The sequence below is a fragment of the Clytia hemisphaerica genome, unplaced genomic scaffold (genome assembly GCF_902728285.1).
Source record: "Clytia hemisphaerica strain Z4C2 unplaced genomic scaffold, Clytia hemisphaerica genome assembly, whole genome shotgun sequence".
NCBI lineage: Eukaryota > Metazoa > Cnidaria > Hydrozoa > Leptothecata > Clytiidae > Clytia > Clytia hemisphaerica.
This window is the reverse complement of record NW_027103836.1, coordinates 1,092,700-1,110,001: the sequence shown is the minus strand read 5'-3', so window position 1 is coordinate 1,110,001 and position 17,302 is coordinate 1,092,700. Positions and strand designations below refer to the sequence as shown.

General features: G+C 34.9%; 2 protein-coding genes across 2 annotated transcripts; one reads left to right on the top strand and one right to left on the bottom strand.

The window, feature by feature from the left end:
* Positions 1 to 3,319: 3,319 nt before the first annotated feature.
* LOC136807147 (mitochondrial chaperone BCS1-like) lies at positions 3,320 to 5,884 on the top strand. The gene is made up of 4 exons (XM_067063723.1): positions 3,320 to 3,989; positions 4,271 to 4,334; positions 4,648 to 4,855; positions 5,511 to 5,884. The coding sequence occupies exons 1-4, from the start codon at positions 3,332 to 3,334 to the stop codon at positions 5,850 to 5,852; spliced, it is 1,272 nt and encodes a 423-aa protein (XP_066919824.1). The 5' UTR covers positions 3,320 to 3,331; the 3' UTR covers positions 5,853 to 5,884.
* A 2,927-nt stretch (positions 5,885 to 8,811) lies between these two features.
* Positions 8,812 to 16,927, bottom strand: LOC136807146 (homeodomain-interacting protein kinase 1-like). Its single transcript, XM_067063722.1, has 9 exons — positions 16,042 to 16,927; positions 14,090 to 14,213; positions 13,764 to 13,892; positions 13,476 to 13,568; positions 13,289 to 13,344; positions 12,518 to 12,646; positions 11,959 to 12,136; positions 11,501 to 11,523; positions 8,812 to 10,711 (listed from the first exon to the last, which is right to left on the bottom strand). The coding sequence occupies exons 1-9, from the start codon at positions 16,755 to 16,757 to the stop codon at positions 9,541 to 9,543; spliced, it is 2,619 nt and encodes an 872-aa protein (XP_066919823.1). The 5' UTR covers positions 16,758 to 16,927; the 3' UTR covers positions 8,812 to 9,540.
* Positions 16,928 to 17,302: the final 375 nt, after the last annotated feature.

The window sequence follows — 17,302 nt, the reverse complement described above, 5'->3', positions numbered from 1 at the left end:
TTGCTGCAAAAGGAATACTAGACAAAATGGAACGAAAATTGGTTAATTTTTAAATCATGATCTAATCACATCATGTGGACTGACCTTGGTTGCTGAGATAAAATTGAAGTGATTTCCCCCACCAAATTTGCCAACTATCGATGTTTTCCCCCCTTTACTATTCAAACTTTCATTTCCCCCCCCCCTCACCCATTCAAAATTTTAGAAAATTGGCCCCCCCCCTTTATAAAGGGGGGGGGAGGACACTATGTCTGTAACAGATCGATAATTCGCGTTAATTTTTGTGGGATTGCTGTAGAATCAGCTCATGTCAATTAGTTTCTGATTTGTTTTATTGGTTTTGAAATTCTATTTTTAGATTTGTGTCTAATGATTATAATATTTCTTTATATAAGATGATTTGATTGTCTTTTTAATCTTTGTGTAAACTTGCATATGTTTTGCATATTTTCCAACTAAATCCAACCACGGCTTTTTCATTCCTCTATTTTTGCATACAATTCAAGATGACGGATGGAAAGACGAAAAGACTGTAAAATCCCACCCTTCATGTATTTGTTTCAATCCCTTATCCGTGGCTTAGGTTTTTTCTCATCTTCAATTTACTGAAGAAAGTAGGAATTGGATGCGAGAGTTAGATTGTCAACAAAGTGCCATAAAAAATCATTGAATAAAAGAAGAACTTAAATTTTTAAATATTTTCATTTTGAAGAATATGTGCAAAAAGTGAAACATAGAAAAGTTTCATTTTTCATTGCATTAATCGAATTGGGGGATTTGGAAAATTATTCTATGTTTAGTTTCGAAAATGAAACCACTCAAAATGAAAGTAAAATTGGCCCGTACTCGAAATCCCGTAATCTTGATATACGAGTTTAAGTTTATACTGTATGGCTATAAAAGCAATCTCTTTCCTGTTCTGGCTGCGACATTTAATACCATTAAGCCCACAGGGGGGGGGCTACAACCAAAATCTTCCTGAAAAAGGCTGGGGGCTGGATTTTTTTTTAATTTCAGGGGGTACCTATGATCTCTGGGGGTACCTATCTTTTATACAGTAAGGTCTGGGGCTGGGGAACTATATTTTATATCTTGCTTTTATCTAACTATCATTATTCTTTTTAATTATAAAAATATACAATTTTTTCATTTCTTGACATATACTCAAGTCACAGGGGGTACCAATCACAGGGGGTACCTACTAACGTCTGTTGTTTGGGGGTACTTAAAATTCAGGGGGTACCTATTTTCTTAGGGGGTACCTAAACCCCTGGTCCATGCCATGTTATTTGATTAAATCTAACAAATAGGCCAAATGGTATGAAATGTTCACTCTGCCTTAGTGAAAAATTAGAAATTGCCACATTTAACCAACCCGAGAATGAACTGATTTCGAAATGTTGGCATGTAAATAAATTTACAACTCCGCGACACCAAAGACTGAAATGACGCCAATTATTTTGACGAAGACTTTACAGTGCACAGTACCGTCAACTGCTCTAACTTGGGACGATTGGTCGAAACATGGGACTGTTGATATCTTGCCTGTATTTTCACTTACTGTTAAATCTTTTTGACAACGAATTTGTTTTGATAACTCCACCAAGTTTATCAATCATACTTTCTGTCATACTGTAACATGTCACGATAACTTTCACTGATAAGCGTACCCTTTTTAACTTTTTTGTTTTCATTTCGTTTCCGGACGCTGATTGGAGAATTAGAGAACACCCGCCGTCCCATCGCCTAACCGCCTATCGCCCGATGGGATTAATAAATAAAAAGTGTGTAACTTGCCGCGTGAGTGATGTCAAACGCTCCATCGTTTTGCCACTAATTTGGTCTTCTTCGTTCCAGACATTTTTGCGTGTTTCACTACGGATTTTTTCCACGTTTCGATTTAAAAGCCTACTCGGTGCGAAAGAGAAATCGTGTATTTTTTAATACGCCGATCATTAACTCAAATCAAATGACTTTGGAGGTTCGGTGAAATGGTGGTGAAATGGTGGCCAAATTGCCGTCCCATGTTTTGTCAGATAGTCCCCAGTTGACGGTATATTTTTGTGAACCTGAAACAAATTTTTGGTATGAAATTTTTGACTGAAGATCCGAACGAAAAGTTGCGTGAAACTTTGAGTGTACTTTAGTTTAGGCGTAAAAACTTTCGCGAGCAGAAACTTTCGCAAATTATAGCCCTTTTCACAAAAGTACATGTCTTTAAAAAGTTTAGGAAGGGCCGTTCGCAAAAGTTTATGTTTGCAAAAAATTCACGACAAAATAGAAAATCTATAAAACTTCAAACTTTGAATAAAATGTAACATTTATTGCACTTTTAGCCTGCTAAAAGACTAATAAGTCAAAGGACAAAATTTCCAAGCCAATTAATAAAGAAGTATTTGTCCCTCTAAGCCCATTTTTTCATGTGAAAATTCCCACTTTTACATCTTGATTTGCGAAAGTTTATGCTCGTGAAAAATATTTTTCCGCCAAATTCGTGAAAGTAAATGTTGTAAATTTCGTGATTTTTCATCCTTTCGAAAGTTTCTGCTCGCGAAAGTTTGTCCGCCTAAAGTATGCGCATATTGGTAATAGATGCACAAATTTGTAATATTTTTTGTGCAGATTCGTAATAGATTTGTAACTTTCGAGCTGTGTATACAATTTATACAATTTTGTGATTTAGAATTTATTTCTCCTTCACAGGAATATTCTGTTTTCTGAAGGAAAATCTTAAAAAACCATGATTTTTGAACAAGTAGAATTTGCTAAGCACAGATCTTATAAGAAGTTAAACAATGATAAGTAATTTTTTATTTCAAACTTAACAAGAGCCCATTGGACCTTGGATTCACGCAACCATGGAAATTTTTTTCCAAATCTCATGCATTCACGCATTGTCTTTTTGCACATAACAAAGGATAAAACAATTCTTTGACAAACGACTTAGCTTTAGCTTGTATTGTTGACCATTTATAAAACACAGTCGTGTATGGGACGTTTCAATTGTTTGTCTTTATCAAGTCCATAGAGATTTTAAAAGTTACTTCAAGAACATTCATTCATTCATTTTTCGCCTAAGAAAGTATGTTATGCAGTGTTGTTGAGTATTATTTCAAATATTCACATACTTTTCAGTTAAGAAAGCCATGGCATGTTACATCAGGTATAAGCACTTTGAGAGATAACTCAATAAAGCTCTGGTTTACATTGTGCATTGAGATCAGTAGAAACTTGGACATAACGCTGAGATCTCTCTATTGTTTAAATGCACTTTATGCATTTTCGTTTTACAATGTGATAATTTCTTTATATCTTTTAGGAAAGTAAAGAAATGGGATTTTCAGATATTTTAACTTCTTTGACAGACAATCCTTACTTTTCTGCTGGTTTTGGTCTGGTTGGTGTTGGAAGTGGTCTTGCGGTCCTCCGGAAAGGTGCACAGGCTGGATTTGTTTTGTTCAGACGTCATTGCATGATAACATTGGAAGTTTCCAACAAAGACAAAAGTTTTGATTGGGTTATGCAATGGATGACACAGAATAAGAAAAACCACATGCAGCATCTCAGTGTTTCGACACTTTTTCATCAGCACGATTCAGGAAAAATCACCACTCACTTTAATTATAATCCTAGCCCTGGTGCCCACTTTATTGGTTATAAAAATCATTGGTTCAGAGTTGAGAGACAGAGAGATAATGGAATGAGAGACTTAGCTACTGGAATTCCTTGGGAAACAATAACCTTCACATCAATCGGAAGATCGAAAGCTATTTTTACAGACATTCTAAATGAATCTAAAGAACTTGCAATATCTAAACAGACAGGAAAAACATTAATGTATATTCCCATGGGAGCTGAATGGAGACAGTTTGGTTTTCCAAGACAAAAAAGACCTTTAGATTCTGTGATTTTGGATGAGAATATTTCTGAAGAAATTGTAGCTGATATTATGGATTTTATTAAAAATCAAGCTTGGTATACCAGAAGAGGTTAGGAGATATTTTGGTTTTAAAAGCTACTCGACTAGTTTGTACTGGCACAAATTGAGTAAGGTTTTACAAACTGAATTCGGCTCAATTTTCTACCACTGTATATTAAGGGTCTGTATAACTGTCGGAAAAATCCCTGTTTTGTAGCTTTGTTATAATATGGTTTGAACGGTAAAGAAGAAAGTACTATACAGGTTGACTTGGTGGTCACGAGATTATTATTAGAAATCTGTAATAACTTGAAAAAAGGTCTAATCTTCCATTTTTTTCTCTCTTGATAGGAATTCCTTACCGTCGAGGTTATCTTTTGCACGGACCACCAGGCTGTGGAAAAAGTAGCTTCATGTACGTTATACATTTTCTGTGGTTTAGAAAACTTCACATAGTAGGCCTTCTCAGTCAAAAGAGCTGGACGAATGAAAACAATGATCGTCATCCCTGCCCCCTGGAAACGATTTTTGTTCATCTCAAGGGACTATCAATAGATGAACAGTAAATTCTTGATGACTGTCTTTTAGTCGTTCAAACAAACTATTTTCTGTCACTACACGGAGCAGTACAGAATTGAAACGCTTTATTAACGATGCAGGGGCCCACCTTTGGAAAGATCTGTAACACATTTCGTAATGTTCATAAAAGTCTCTTGTCTTTATTTCAGAATGGCGTTAGCAGGAGAATTACAATATAACATATGCGTCATGAATTTGGGTGATCGCACGCTGAGTGATGACCGATTGAATCATTTGATGAGTGTTGCTCCACAACAGAGTATCATTTTATTAGAAGACATCGATGCTGCGTTCAGTAGGCGAGACATCGTGGATGGGAATAAAGATGGCGGTGAAAGAGGATACTATCCTAACCATGTAAGTTTTAAATCTTATTCTTTGCAAAGAGTGTTTTAAGAGCACGACAAGATTTTTCTGGTTTCGTTAGTATACAAAGCTTGTCCCGCCTTTAATTTGATGATAAGGCTTAAGTTTTTACGTAATCTATAAAACCAAATGAAGTTCAAAAGGTTATCTTTTAAAGTTTCAAATACCACCGATTGTCAACGCTGCAATGAGAATCTGCAATTTCGCTTCTTTGCTTTCAAAGTAAATCCCTTTGTGGTTTGGAAGTTAAGTCGGCAATCTGGTTCTTTCAATTCCCTATACAGGGTGTCCCGAAAAAAAGTATCGAGTCGTATCACTTCTATAGAAAGAAAGTTCTTGTGTGTGTTTCACTAAATTTGCAATGTTTCTCAAAGTTTCTCTCTGTGTCATATTAATTGTCACGAGACATTTTTTATGAATAACTTTTACAAAAAACAATTCTCAATAACTTTAACGTCATGAAAATTGTAAAGAAAGTTAATTCTTATTAATCGTAATGACTGTTGTAAAAACAATTATTGTGTTGGTATATATTTTCTTATATTTTGTTAAACACACGCAACAGCCTTCTACTCAGAATCATGTTCGAACTCGATATTTTTTTTCGGGACACCCTCTATCAAATTCTTTTTGATAAATCTTTTAGGTGACGTTTAGCGGTTTGTTGAATTGTTTGGATGGCGTCGCATCGACTGAAGAACGCCTCGTTTTCATGACAACCAATCACATTGACCGCCTTGATCCGGCCCTCATACGCCCCGGGCGAATCGACGTAAAAAAGGAGATTGGACATGCTACCCCACATCAGTTATACCTAATGTTTAGACGTTTTTATCCTGAATGTTCACACGATGCGGCCGTTCGTTTTAGTGAAAATGCTTCAAAAATGAAAGACGATATAAGTGTAGCTCAAATTCAAGGCTACTTTTTATTACACAAAAATTCTGAACTAGACGCTCTGAAAAATGTGCATTTGTTAGGTGAATGACGAAGAATGAATATTTATTTTGTATAACTAAATAGACTTATTTTCTTCTTTCCTCGATGACTCATCCTAAAAATATACAAGTTCTTACTTGTACTACCAAGGTGATTTTTACCACCTCGTAACAAGGATAAAATTAAGATTTGATCCTCATCGGACTATTACTAGTGATTAATCGTCAATTGTACATCATGTGCGATTACTAGTACTAATTCCGTTTAAAAAACTTGTACTGATAATATGCACTAATTTCTAGCGAATATTCGTCCAGATTTGCATCCCATCGCTCAAGTGCTCTTACCATAGTCGAAAAATTGGGTTTGGGATTTGAAAGTAACACTTTTATTTTAGGTTCCTTGTCACTTATGACGAAAGAAAAATCTTGGCCACCTGCCACAAGTTAATTTCCCGCTAAAATTTCATAATGAGTTGTAATGATTGCTCTCCCGCTGAAAACACCCCCTGTATCAGTGGCCAAAAGTGAAATCTGCTACCGTGAGTATCACAGCTCGAATGTTTTTCAGCAAGGAACAGCTATTTTGTCCACTTTTTGCACTTTTTGAAGCTCCAGAAATCACCTATACTGGCAATATATCTCTAATCTTAATTTTTTGAGAGTTTTCCAAAAATATACAACAGGTCTCTTTTTTCTCAAGCTAAAATTTTCATTAGATTTTTGCCTAAGACCGTCATATTTGTCTGAAAAACACACCAAAGTGTCCGAAAAAAAAATGGCACCTATGTTATTTTGATTCCCCTACCCCTTAGCTTTTCAAAACTGCTTTGACTTAAAAAGTCGAGCGATTCTATAAATTTCCCATGCTGAGAAACATGCTGAGTGAAAATGAAAATGTTTGAACGAAAATGCTAATTTCCCTAAAAATGAAAAAGGGAATTTCCCCAAATAAGAATATCCAATTTCTACGGCTGAAAACAATTTTCCGAAACTGATTCAGCCACTTTTTAAAGAACCTTTATGCAAAAAATATCAGAAATAACTAATGAAGCAATTTACACAAAGTCCCAAAAACTTTTAGGCACTTTTTGGCCCAAATTTGTCCAGAAAATAATTTTTTCCCCAAAATCAAGCTCCATCAGATTACAATTTTACATCATTGTGCAAAAAATCAGAAAAAAATATACCAAGGCAATCGGGAGAAATGCTCCTTTTCCCTAAAAATGATAAAAGGGAATTTCCCCAAATAAGAAATCCGATTTTTACTTTTCACGTTTTCGGAACTGTCGTTTTCAGAAAAAACTAAAGGGTCAATCCTAAGAAAAGCCTGGTAACAGACGACGAACAAACGAACGAACGAAGGTTGAATTAAAGGACCTCCGGGGTAGGGCCAAAAATGGCCTAATTCTAACTGGTGGGATAATGAGTGAATCTGGTCAAAATTAATTGTTATTTTCTACCCCAGCCGAAACTTGGAAATTCATTGTCTTGGCCGTCCAAAATTGCATTGAGAGCAAGCCGGTCAAATTCGAGAAAAAAAATGCGTATTAGTGAAAACATGACTCGCCAATGCTTTAAAATGAAATATTTTTTCCAACCCGGTGAAATTCGAATCAAAATTTCTCACCCACCAAGATGAATTTTTTTCATTGTCACCCCGGTGGATTTGAAAACCTCACTGGGTCACTGAGACAGGGGTGTATGTTTAAAAAAGTGTCTATCACAATTAGCTTTTCAACAAGCACACATCGCAATAGTGGCAGTGACGGATGAAAGACCAATTGGGGCTTAGCATAAGTGGGCTCTGAAGAAGTAAATTGGAAAATTGTACTTGTATATTCTTCTGAGTTCTGGTTTGTGAAGTATACAAAGATGCTGTTTAGGATTTAAATATGAGCAGAGATATTTAACAGAGTGACTAGACTAACAAGCATTACCAATGCAGGATTTGAAAACCACTGATTTCCTACATATGTTTATAAGTTGCACAGCTTTGGTGAAATTCGAGACAAAGAAAGTGCTTGATTCAATCAAGGATTTATTATACACTGGATATACAAGTACCTGATTTTTGCCGAATTTTTGCTGCTTTCTCATGTTCTAGCTATGTCCGCAGTAATGATATTATTGTTCACTCTCCGTCCCTCATTAAATGATTTTTCGATACATTTTAATTGCGTTTTATATAAAAAATCACTCATCCAATTCCCAAAAGAGACTTAAAACTTTCCCGTGAGAGTCAGATTCTTCTATTTAATTGCCAATTATAAGTCGTTATGAGCATGACGTTTCAAGTTGTGAGAAAGGTAAAAAAGATGTGTCGTATATAAGAAATTTAATGTTGACACCGGAAATTTTAAAACTTTAACCACAAAAAAAACACCTTGCCACCACGTGCCTCCAAAATATTTTCATACCACAGTGACACCAAGAAGCTCAAGTCTAACATTTGTTACTTTTAGCTCTTGTGGTAACAGTTTTGGAATGATATTCCCAATTGAATATCTCGTGCTACTATAAGCATTTTGTTTGATTTTTCTTGACTAATGATGTTTTTCTCACATTAGATTTCACAAATGTTTCCGGCTTGGTATTCTAGCCTTACTTTCAAAGTTTTTTCCCTGCAAAGGTATGAAAAGAAAAACGCTAGAGAACTTTTTTTAAATGAGATTAATAAACATTTTTCAAAATCAGATACATTTTAGCCGCCATGACAGTTGTCCTTTGCGGACATAGCTAGAACATCAATTGTTTTCTGAAACAAAGAAAATACAATGGTCGCTCTCCACCGTTTTATGAGTCATTTATCCAGTGTATAATAAATCTTTGATTCAATCCCGTTTTTCTAAATGAGGAGCAAATTCTAAGGAAACACTTTTGCTTGCCTACGGAAGATAAAATATTTGTCTCATCTTTCGGGTCGAAACTTAATTGGGGCTGCCTTGGTAATCAAAAGGACTTTAATAATATTGCGAAGACAACAATGAAGTGAAGAGACATTTAATTTTCTTTGTTTATCATGGTTTTGTTTTGGCATTTTTTTGGTCCGTACAAAAATAATAAAGGATGATTTTACAATTTTCTCCTTACTTATCAGAATAATACTTCATGGTAAATCTTTAAATACCTCACACACTCTCACAATAAACTTATCTTAAAATACTCCCTCTCCCTCTCTCTGCTTTGTTTGTGTATTAAAAGGTTGCGGTGATAAACGATAACAGGCCACTGTCAAAAAAGACATTTATTTTGTTGGTATTTCAAGTGCACAATATTTATGTTGGTCGATAATATGTCAGTCTAAAGTAGCTCATGCTATGGTTGACAGACCTGACTCTTTAAAATTGAACCTTTGTAAAAAAAGTTCTTGCTATACTTAAAGTTTATAGTAAAGCATTACTTACTTAAAATAAATATGAAACTGATAAAATAATGTTTTCATCTTAAAATATAAATGGATATAAATAAGGAGAAAACAGAATGAAGAGGAGTGCGAAGCGGAAAAGAAGAGCTTTAAGCAAAATAAGATTTGTCAGTGATTAGGTTTTCCAGCCCATAGATAAGAAATTGAAATTGAAGATCTGATTTCGAAGGGCATAACAAAAAAATAAAAATATTTATAAAAACAATAAAATCGTAAAATCAGGTATATAATCAATTAAGTAAAATTTTTGAAATGATTTAATCCACAGGTAAAAGGAGCAGAACGAAAAGAAACGAGTGAAGGAAGAAATATTACTTGCTGAAATAAGTGAAAGATGAATAATTCGTTACATTACATGCTGCGGAGGAAGCGCTTACATTATGGTGACTAGCCGGTGCCTGTTGTGCGTGCCCAATCGGTAGTGCGACCTGAGGCTGGGGCGCAGAAAACGGAATATAGTCAGTACCCGTGCGTAAGTGGGGTGGAACGCCCTCGAAAGAAGGGGCACCTGGAAAACAACGCCCACATCCATTTGTTTGTTCTGACGTCATCATAGGATTAAAACAACACGAACTGTTATGTCTTTTCATGCTATTGTGTTGTTGGTCGAAAAATCGCGATTGTTGCATCTCCTCAAAAGGTCTTCGGTTGGGCGGGGGTGGGATAGCAGCGCCCTGCGAATAATAGTTATGATGGAACCTTTGAGAAGGGTGATGTACCGTATTCGTATGTGGTACGTTTGATGTTGGACTATTATGTCGGTGTTCTCGCCCTGCTGAATAAACATCTGCCGGTGGTGGAATTCGGGCGTTGCTGGAGTTTTTAAACGGTGCTTGCAGCGGGTGTCCGAGATTTTGCAAAGGAGCCGGAACAGTGAAAACATGATTAGGTTCGACCGGAACACCCGGTGGATCATGCATAAGCGGAATGATACGGCTTCGTTTCGGGCGTGATGACGTAAAGCAATGAGCAGGGTCGTTATTGTGCGCCTCTTCGCACGGTACAAATTTCTTGGATTCCAAATCTTGCGTCAAAGGACTTGGTGTGTTCGCAGTGAAAGAGTGATTATTTTTCAAATCGAGCATACTAACGTCTTTTACATCACTTTGTTCCAAATCGTTTTCGCCATCACTGGAACTTGATATACTGATCACGCTACAAGATCCAACCGGACTATCGTCAATGAAAATAACTCCACTTTTACCGGACGGAATCAAGGGATCTTTCCCAGGATTTCCTCGATATTCGTTCGGGCTGGATGAAGTGTTCAAGTGGAATTGCCATTTCGGGAAAGGAATTGGGTTCCAGTATCGGTTTTGATCGAAGGCGTCTTTCGGTTTTGGAACTTGTTTGTTCCACGGGTCCATACAGGGGCTACGGTACATAGGAGAACGTTCTTCAGAAACGTAGCCGACATCATCGGGGACGTTCTGCCATGCTAGTGGTGGCATTGGAATGGATGAAGGTGGCGGAGCCTGTTGCCTGAAAAGTCGGAGTTGAATAATCGATTGGGATGAGATGGAGCTTTTACAAGCTCTTATTTGATTTGATTGGTCGTTAACCAGTAATAAAACAACTTTGTTACTTTTTCTAAAGAACGCGTCATTTTTATTACTTCAAATGACCAATTATTAAAGCAGATTAAAGTATCCTATAAAAACTCCTTCTCATCTGAATCGATTAAAGCGATTTAGTAAACGATTGAATAGGGGTGAAATCTGATATCAAACCATTTTTGAGTGGCTTTTTACTATATGAAACTGACTATTAAATTGATATGCAAAATCGTCGTAGAAATGAATTGTAGAGGAAATTTTACAAGCCTCTTTTCGCATTCCAAAAATCGGCATCTCAGTGTGTCTTGGAGAGATATTTTCTTAACTTTGAGGAATGACAATTTGGTGAATTGAGAATTTTAAATTACTTTTCCAAATTATAAGAGGTGAAAGGGAAAATCTATTTTTAGATAAATTCCTTAAAAAGAAAATGTCTTCCAATCTAAAAATGGCAGTCAACAACAACTTTGAGCTATATTTAGTTCAGTAACGGCTTATCACGTTTCAAAAAGTCAATATGTCAGTGTTCTATTATTAGAATATCAAGTATGTCGTTAACAAAAACTAACAATATCCTGTAATTCGTTTAATGGAAAACTTTTTAATCCGATTAGTAGTTGAGTTTTATCATATCGAGAGAAAATTTCAGTCTTAACGAGCAAATAACAATGCTATCAAACAGCATTTTACGAAAAATAAGGTTGAATTTACTTACACAAAATATTTTGAAGACTGCCCCTATAAATGAATAAAGAAATGGCCACCGTTAGATATACCATGAAAATTAGAGACACAAATGGATGAAAGGAGTATGGCACTTGATGTTTGATAAAATACAGTATACCCAGATACTACAAGATAAAAATCTTGAAAAATCTTCAAGAAGAACTCGGGCTTTCGTCGAAACACCCCTAGACCGAAGATTTTGCTGGCTTCTCTTCGACAGGAAAAGACCAAAAAGCCGGATAGATGAAAAATGAGCATAAAAAAACTATCCAGTTTTTCAGCCGGACGGAGTTGATTTTTCTGCACCCCTGGATGCAACCTTGCACTAATTTGGGATAACCCTAAAAAAGAGTGGACACGTTTCTGAAAAAGTCAGAGGAATCTTAGTTCAGGAAGTGCAACCTTAAGTGGGTCGACGGTAGGTTTCAAAACTAAATAAGTTCGCACCTGATATACATTATTCTTGTTATTGGGCATGGGAACAGTGGAATAGGAGGTGTGACCATTCCTAGAGCTGGCTTGAACACGACAATTAGCCGTTGCCATGGTAGTAGCGTTCCGTTGAGAAAGGGCTTGCGCTTTATAATATGCAATGGTGTCCATGACGTGAATAGATGATTGAACACTGAGAAAAGAAATTATTGGTGATTTATTGGACCTACCTGGACGAAAAATGAACAAAATTTGACTTAAAGGGCTTGTAAACAAGGTTAAACAATGTTATTCGAGTAATTTAGAAAGAGAGAGCTCCCTTACAAGGAGTCAGTTGTCACATATTTTGGTCTACAATCGAACTTTCTAATTGACCATCAGGATAACAGTGGTCGTCAAAAACAATCAAATATATTGAAACAAGAATTTTAATGGACAAAATGTTCAATGATAAAAAAGAAATTCCTACTTTGAAATACCGTCATTTAACGAGCGATACATTTCATATAAAAAAAAACAAAGATTCGGCGAATCAAACATTCTAGGCCAAAACTGGTAACGCTAAATTGCTTACTTTCTTGAGTAATAGAATTGTGAAAGGTGAGTGAAAGTGAAGAAAGGGTGACCCAAAACATCAGCTGGTTTGATCCTCGTGTATCCGTCTAGATCCAACATCCTTTTCAATAACTCGATGAACACTTGTCTAAAAAAATGAAGTTAACAAGTGATACTTTTATGGACCTACCTAGTTATGCATTTAACACATATATAATTGATATCTACGTGAGCATGAAATGACCGTTAAACAATCATTTAGAACACAAATAGTGACGATCTATTAAAATTAGTCGTTTGTTTCTTATAAAAAAAACGTTTAGAAACCAAAATTTCATGCTCTTGAAATATTCTTTCATATTCAAGACTTCGTGAGCAAAAAAAATATCTATCTCATCAAAAAATTGAGTAATTTGGCTAAGAACATTGATGTATGCTTATTAATAGTGATTCTTTTAAATAAAGATGCGTTTTTTGAGCTGAAAAATTCTTTTTTAATAAAAATATGCTTGAGCCATCTTTTACCTACTTTCATGCAAAAAAATCATCGTCGCATTCGAGGGTTTATAGTTATGCATCTTTGTGCCAAAAAAACTAATGTGCCAATCTCGAGAAAAGTTGGTAACTAACGAACGAACGAACGGACAGAGGTTAATTTATAGGACCTCCACCCCAACCCCACCGGGGTAGGTCCAAAAAGAACTATTATTATAAATACCTATTCATAACATAAAACAACAGGTTATTTGCGTCCTGCAAACATTTTTATCAAGACATGATAATATGTTACCTGTCAACTCTTTCTGCCATCAAATCAGTCCCAGTCAAATTTGTTGGAAAGTTTCGCTAAAATAGTAAAGTTATGTGAAAAAGAAATTCAAGAAATCAGTAAAAAGGAGATCAATTCTATAGATCAAAGAGACGAAAAAAAAGCGAAGCGGGACAATCAATAGAAGACAAATAATATAATTTCATACCTCAGCAATATCATCAAGTCTATTGAAGATGTATCTTCGACTTCCTTCATCTTTACGAGGTCGTCCTGATTCCTGTTCATATTCCTGTGCAGACTGAAATTAATGGAAAACATCAAAATCAAATAACATGTATTACCTAGAAACATAAGTGAATACTAGATATATCAGGTTTACAAGAAGAAGAATAACCAAAACATGTTTATTTCGAAATACTTAATCTCCTTTATTTTCCTAGAATTCAGGACAGCTCTCAGGAGGCTAACTATTGGAGATATTTAAAAAAGCTACCTTCAAGTTCCACTCTTCATGACCAAATGCGTTGACGCTTCTCTTGAAATATCGGTTCCTTTTACTTGCAGCTGCCATATGCAGCAATGATTGTGATGGCATTCCTTCTGTCTGGATAATGTATGAAATCTAGAAAAGAAACAAAATTTTGGGTTGGTATTTTTAAGTCTTTTTCTATGCTAGTGATAAAGAATCTGAAAGAATTTATAAAATCAAATGTTCCTTTGAAGCCTGAGAAATCAAGGCTTTCACTTTTCTTCAAGTATCTTGTTTTTAAAGTTCTTAATCAAATTCACAGGATGTTACAACATCCAAAGACCGATTACCTGATCATATTCACTTGGACCAGGGTAGAGAGGCCATCCAAGGAACAACTCAGCAGCAACACAACCCAAAGACCACATGTCAATTGATTCATCAAATGGTAGCCCAAGGATAATCTCTGGTGCACTGAAGAAATATTGAAAAGTTTCATTGTCATGCTTTTCTAATAAAAGATAATTCCCAAAATTTATCACTTTTCATTTGAATATTTTTGTGAGAACGTGACCAAATTCAGACTAAAAATCATTGAACAAGTCAAGTATAATGCTTTAAGCATCATTTCATGTTAATCAATATGGTTTGTTACTTTTAGCTAGGTCTGTCACATTTTTTTTGTCTCAGGCATTGTTTTCGCTAATGTCTTGTTGAATCTGAAGTAGAGTGATATTTTAATTTTAGCATTCAAACCCCAGAAATAAAGTTACATTACTTTGTCACTTCTTGTTGTAACTTATTGCATGTCCCAAATGCCGTAAGTTTAGGATAAAACATTGGGAGCCTTTTGCATGATCATTTACAGTATTGTCAAAAGAATCGTATTCGAAGGTAGATTTTAGAAATCACTGTTACACGCTTTTTTTTAATAAGAATAAACTTTATCAAAATGTCCATGATGAAAATGGCCAAAAATTAAGAATATTGTAAGAATATTGTCATCATGAAAATTTTTAATTCTTTTTTTATGAACTTATATATTTCTGTATTTGTAATTTTCTATTTCATTTAATTTGTACTATTTAAAAATATATTGCATTTATTCTTTTGTTTTTTCATGCATAAGTCTTCAGTTTTTACATTACTTTTCAATGTTTTGAGACTATGACTTGTAAAATCCAAAAATTTACCTTAAGAATATGTTAACATTATATGATGATTTGGACCAAAAAAATAAGAATATTCATGATGAAATAGATTTACATATTTCTTATAAAAAAAAGCGTGTAGCAAATTCAATTTCTTGCCTTTTTAAATAAATTGAAATAAAAAGGGTTTGTGAAATCACAAAATTTGAAATCTTGAATTTCTCAAAAAGTACTCCACAAACATTTACTTTGAAAGTCACAATTTCAAAAAGTTTTCAAGGTTTTTTCACAAAATTTATACATTACGTCTTTAGGCTTCTTTAACACAATCAGGATTAGCTTAAAAATATCATACTTTGAATCTGCAAATTTGCTTTACATATTAAGCTGGGATTAATTTTCATGATTTCTGTAAATTTTGGCCATTTATTGCAAAAACTAGTCCTTACAGAAATTCAAATTTTAACCGAAACCACTACTTAAGTACTATCCTTTTGCATAAGATTCCAATTACCGCACTTATATTCTTGTCACTTTCCCAGGATTTTTCCCCTGTACTGTATGCAACAAAAAAAACTAAGTTTCCCACAAAATAAATTTTGCTTAAATTTCCTAAATTAACCCTAAGGAAAAAAAAAAGAATTTTGACAAAAGTGGCTTCCAATGGCATAAAAAAGCTCTGCAAAAAGTTAGGTCCTTTTTCAATCTCTTGCACCAAAAGAATAGACCTTTTTTCAAAGAGGACGTCCTGTTGAATAATTAAATAGTCCAGCCATAAAAACAATGATAGAGCCATCCATAATTACTGTATCATGCATATTGTAATAATTATGCATGGTTTTATCATTGTTTTTCTGCTGGACTACATAATTATTCAACAGGGTGGCCTCTTTGAAAAAAGGTCTATTCTGCAAAAATTAGTTCCCTTTGGACCATTCCAAAATTTGTCTGTAACAGAGGGGCGGACGATACAGAATTTCTAAGGGAAAAAGTTTTAAACAAAAATTCAAAATTTACAAGACAATCAAAATAAAAACAGCAACGTCTTTTGCGAAACTAAAAAAATAAAAAATGTATTTCGTCCGAGGGGGGAACACAAATTTCCTGGAATGGCCCTTTCAAAAAGAAAATTTATGATAATAAAATCTTACCGATAATAACGGCTTTGAAGATAGCTTGATGTGACAGCCTTAGATGTGTGAGTTGCACTACCAAAATCAACAACTTTTACTCGGAATGGCTGTCGCTCTTGTTCAACTAACATAATATTCTCAGGCTTCAAGTCAGAATGAATAAGATTCATCTGCTTCAACTTTAAAAGGGTTGTTGCAACTTGGTATAAAATTGGTCTCACATATTTTAAACTCAAAGGCTTGAATTTTGAACTTCTTAGGAAATCATACAAGTTTTGTTGGAGCATTTCAAAGACAACACAAGTGTGATTGTGGTGAGAAAAACATTCTATAGCTCGAACAAAATTGAATTCCTCTGAATCTTCTTGCATCAGCAAACTCAAAATTTTAACTTCAATCTCTGCTTGTTTTTTATATGAAGGATGATCCTTTGAAATTTTGACAGCAACCAATTCATTTGTATGTCTCTTCCAACACTTAACAACTTGTCCAAATGTTCCACGTCCAAGAAATTCAAGAACTTCATATTCCCCAGTTGACGAACGTAGTATCTCATGGGCAGTTATTTTGTAATCGTACATAGAGTCATTGTTTTCTTGTTCATTATCTACATCTTTCTTTTTGGTATTGTTGTTTGTTGCAGCTGTGGTAGTGGTTGTTGTGCCCTTCTTTGATGAAACTGGGCTTTCATCGGAAACAACAATGACTTGCCCATTATTTCTAAAGTTACTCATAATTTCCTTAGGAAATTAGAGTGAAAGACTTGGTAACATATCAGGAGCTAAACAAAAGCTACAAAGTAGCCATGCAAGACTGAAAATGAAACACAAATCTTTAAAAGCTTTATATCCTCATTTTTTGCTCCCCACTTCCAGATCGAATGTTTTGAACGTGAAGTGTGTTCGATATTTTTGATGAAAAGATGTTTTTCATTCTATCCATAATGGCGGGAAGATAGTCTGCGTACAAACCTAGTCTACTTACGGCTTTCGGTCTATTTGCCGCGTACACGACGGTACATAATTCAAATAGCTCTTTCAGTTTCCAGTCCCCTTTGTTGATGATCTCGTTTTTAGGTACTCTTGATTTATTTATTTTGAGCTTTTTAAAGACTGTGAATTAAAATAAAAGATTTTCACCCGCAAATAGATATTATTTGTCCTTTTTGCTTATTCATTACAAGGAGGCTGGGTTCGACACATGATGATAAAATCAGAACACACTGAAAAAAGCTTTCAGTCGTATCGTAGAGTTATATCATCTCATGTTTGAATTGCAT

Excerpts from the sequence above, each read along its gene's own strand:
- LOC136807147 (XM_067063723.1), top strand. The coding sequence starts at position 3,332 with ATGGGATTTTCAGATATTTTAACTTCTTTGACAGACAATCCTTACTTT. Across the intron at positions 4,335-4,647 it reads TGTGGAAAAAGTAGCTTCAT|AATGGCGTTAGCAGGAGAAT; the intron begins GTACGTTATACA and ends TCTTTATTTCAG. Across the intron at positions 4,856-5,510 it reads GAGGATACTATCCTAACCAT|GTGACGTTTAGCGGTTTGTT; the intron begins GTAAGTTTTAAA and ends TAAATCTTTTAG.
- LOC136807146 (XM_067063722.1), bottom strand. The coding sequence starts at position 16,757 with ATGAGTAACTTTAGAAATAATGGGCAAGTCATTGTTGTTTCCGATGAA. Across the intron at positions 14,214-16,041 it reads CTTCAAAGCCGTTATTATCG|TGCACCAGAGATTATCCTTG; the intron begins GTAAGATTTTAT and ends ATATTTCTTCAG. Across the intron at positions 12,647-13,288 it reads ATGGCAGAAAGAGTTGACAG|ACAAGTGTTCATCGAGTTAT; the intron begins GTAACATATTAT and ends TCATTTTTTTAG.